Raw genomic sequence first — 2,520 nt, 5'->3', positions numbered from 1 at the left:
GTTCTCGCAGAAAGATTTGAATATGAGGCGAGGAGATGGGTTGAGTACATGGAGGACTATACATTCACATTGCAATACCATCCGGTAAAGCAAATGTAGTGGCCGATGCATCGAGTAGGAAGCCAGAACATGTTTGTGCTCGATGATGATGAAGGAGTGGCAATTCTCGAGTCCGGGTCATTTTATGGTTTTGAAATCACGGAAATGGAAGTGGAGATTCTAAGAAGTGCCGTTATTTAGCACGTATGACGCTGACGCAGAAAACACCTTGGTTCGTGAGATTGTGGATGCTCGGACTACATCGAGGGACGGACCTAGGTACCGAGGATATGGATAATGCCGAGGATGTTGATTGGGAAAAATCCGGAGATGGAAGCATCGATTCAGAGGAAGAATTTGGGTGCCTTTTGATCACTTTTATGATAATATCTTGAGTGAAGCCCATAGATCGGCGTATACCATTCATCCCCGGGCGGTACCAAAATGTACAGATCCGCTACCGGGCTTTGGTGGCCGGAATGAAGCGGCACATTACATGAATATGTGAAGAAGTGTGCCACATGCCAACAGTGAAAGCCGAACACCATAGACCACCGGTCTTCTTTAAACCTCCGAGATTCCGAATGGAAGTGGGAGAATATAACCATGGATTTTGTATCCGGGTTACCGAGACCGAACCGAGGGAATGGATTCTATATGGGTCATTGTTGATAGACCGACAAGTCCGCCCATTTCATACCTCAAGTAAGACTACTTTACTCTGCTGAAAAGCTAAGTAGGATCTACGGTCGATGTAATCGAGGTTGCATGGGGCACCACTCTCTATAATTTCAGATAGAGGTACTCAATTTACCGGGTTCATTTTGGAGAAGTCTTCAAAGGAATCGGGGACCAAACTGAAATTCAAGATGATTTCATCCGCAGACCGATGGGCAATCGGAAAGAGTCATCCAAATCATGAGGATATGCTTCGGCTTCATGCGGTTTGATTTTGGGGTAGTTGGAAGACTCATTTGGCATTGGCTGAGTTTGCTTTACAACAACAGCTTACCAATCTAGTATCGGTATGGCTCCGCTTTGAAGCGTTGATGGCGACCTTGCAGAACACCTCTCCTCACTGGATCAAACCGAGATAGTATTATGTTGGGGCCGAGATGGTTAGTGACACCACCGAAGATTAGAGTGATAATGAATCGGTTGCTCACAGCCCGTGAGTCGCCGAAAAGCTATCACGCGGATAGGCGACGCCCCTTGGAATTTTATGAAGGCGACAGGGTATTTCTGAAAGTATCTCCGAAGAAGGGAATTCAGAGATTCGGGATGAAAGGGAAACTTGCACCTAGATATGTGGGACCATTCCTGATTATTCAGAAGATCTCTGAGCTAGCTTATAAGCTCGAGCTACCAGAAAGGTTATCACGTGTTCATAACGTGTTCCATATCTCGATGCTACGCAAGTATGAGCCGGATCCACTACATATTGTTGATTTGGAATCGTTGGAGTTGGAAGAAGACATTACCTATCCGGAAGGGCCTTCAGATCCTAGATGCAGAGAGAAGAGATCGAGGTCCAAGGTCATTCCATTGGTAAAGGTCTTATGGGAGAAATCACAATGCGGAGGAAGCAACCCGGAGAAAGAAGCCGATATGAGGCAACAATATCCAGAATTTTTCGAGAACTAAGGTATGATTTAATTTCGAGGACGAAATTTTCTTTTAAGGAGGGTAGGATGTAAAGACTTGAAATATTATTAAGGGTAATTTTGTAAATTTCATATCAACTCTAGGGTCGGTTATGTAAAGTGGTTGTCGGGTTTATTTTTCAAACGCATCGAACTTAAGAAAACTTAACTCCGACTCATAAGTCACGCTAGGTAAGCCACCATAGGCTAAAAATTTGACAAAATGTCGATTATTAGGGTTTTCCCGCCGCCGGCCGCACGAAGTTAACGCCTTTACACGCTTTGAGTGGGTTGTTGTTATAGCATGCGGTGAGATAGAATATAGAAGACTAAATTTAGCTGGATGGGCCGAAAAATAATCAAGACGCTAAGCCTAATTAGTGGGGTTAGGAGTCTAAGTAGGACGCTAAGGCTAATTAGGATATATTGGGCTTGGGCCCAAATATATCGGCCCAAATTGAACCAAATCGCTAAAACTGAAAAAATCGAAAATCAGCCAAACAAAAAAATCACAAAACCAACAAGAAAACAAAATCGCGAATCCAAGTCGCACCCATCTTCCCCAATTCGCTTTTTTCAAAACCCTAGGAGAGAAAAACTTCCTCCTCCCAAATTCAACCGATTCAACCCCTCAAATCTTCACCCTCAAACCTTAGAAACCTTAAACCAAATGTGAGGATTCGAAAAATTTTGTGGGAATCGCGACCGTATCAAGGTAAAAGGTGAGCGATTTCGCGTATATATGCTGATTTGATTTAAATTGTTAATGGAATTGATATCTCGATTGTAACCGAAATTGTATTGGGGGTGTTGAAGGTCGGCAAGAGCAAAGGATAGA

The 2,520-nt window shown here is 43.6% G+C and overlaps 1 protein-coding gene across 1 annotated transcript; it reads left to right on the top strand.

The window, feature by feature from the left end:
- Positions 1-1,320: 1,320 nt before the first annotated feature.
- On the top strand, positions 1,321-1,683 carry LOC147511308 (uncharacterized). The gene has a single exon (XM_086598424.1). The coding sequence runs from the start codon at positions 1,321-1,323 to the stop codon at positions 1,681-1,683; it is 363 nt and encodes a 120-aa protein (XP_086454550.1).
- The last annotated feature ends 837 nt before the right edge of the window (positions 1,684-2,520 follow it).

This window comes from Coptis chinensis, chromosome 3 (assembly GCF_015680905.1).
Source record: "Coptis chinensis isolate HL-2020 chromosome 3, ASM1568090v1, whole genome shotgun sequence".
In the NCBI taxonomy this organism is placed as follows: Eukaryota; Viridiplantae; Streptophyta; class Magnoliopsida; order Ranunculales; family Ranunculaceae; genus Coptis; species Coptis chinensis.
Note: the sequence above shows the minus strand (reverse complement) of the source record. Positions and strands in the feature narration are given on the sequence as shown.

Excerpts from the sequence above, each read along its gene's own strand:
- LOC147511308 (XM_086598424.1), top strand. The coding sequence starts at position 1,321 with ATGAAAGGGAAACTTGCACCTAGATATGTGGGACCATTCCTGATTATT.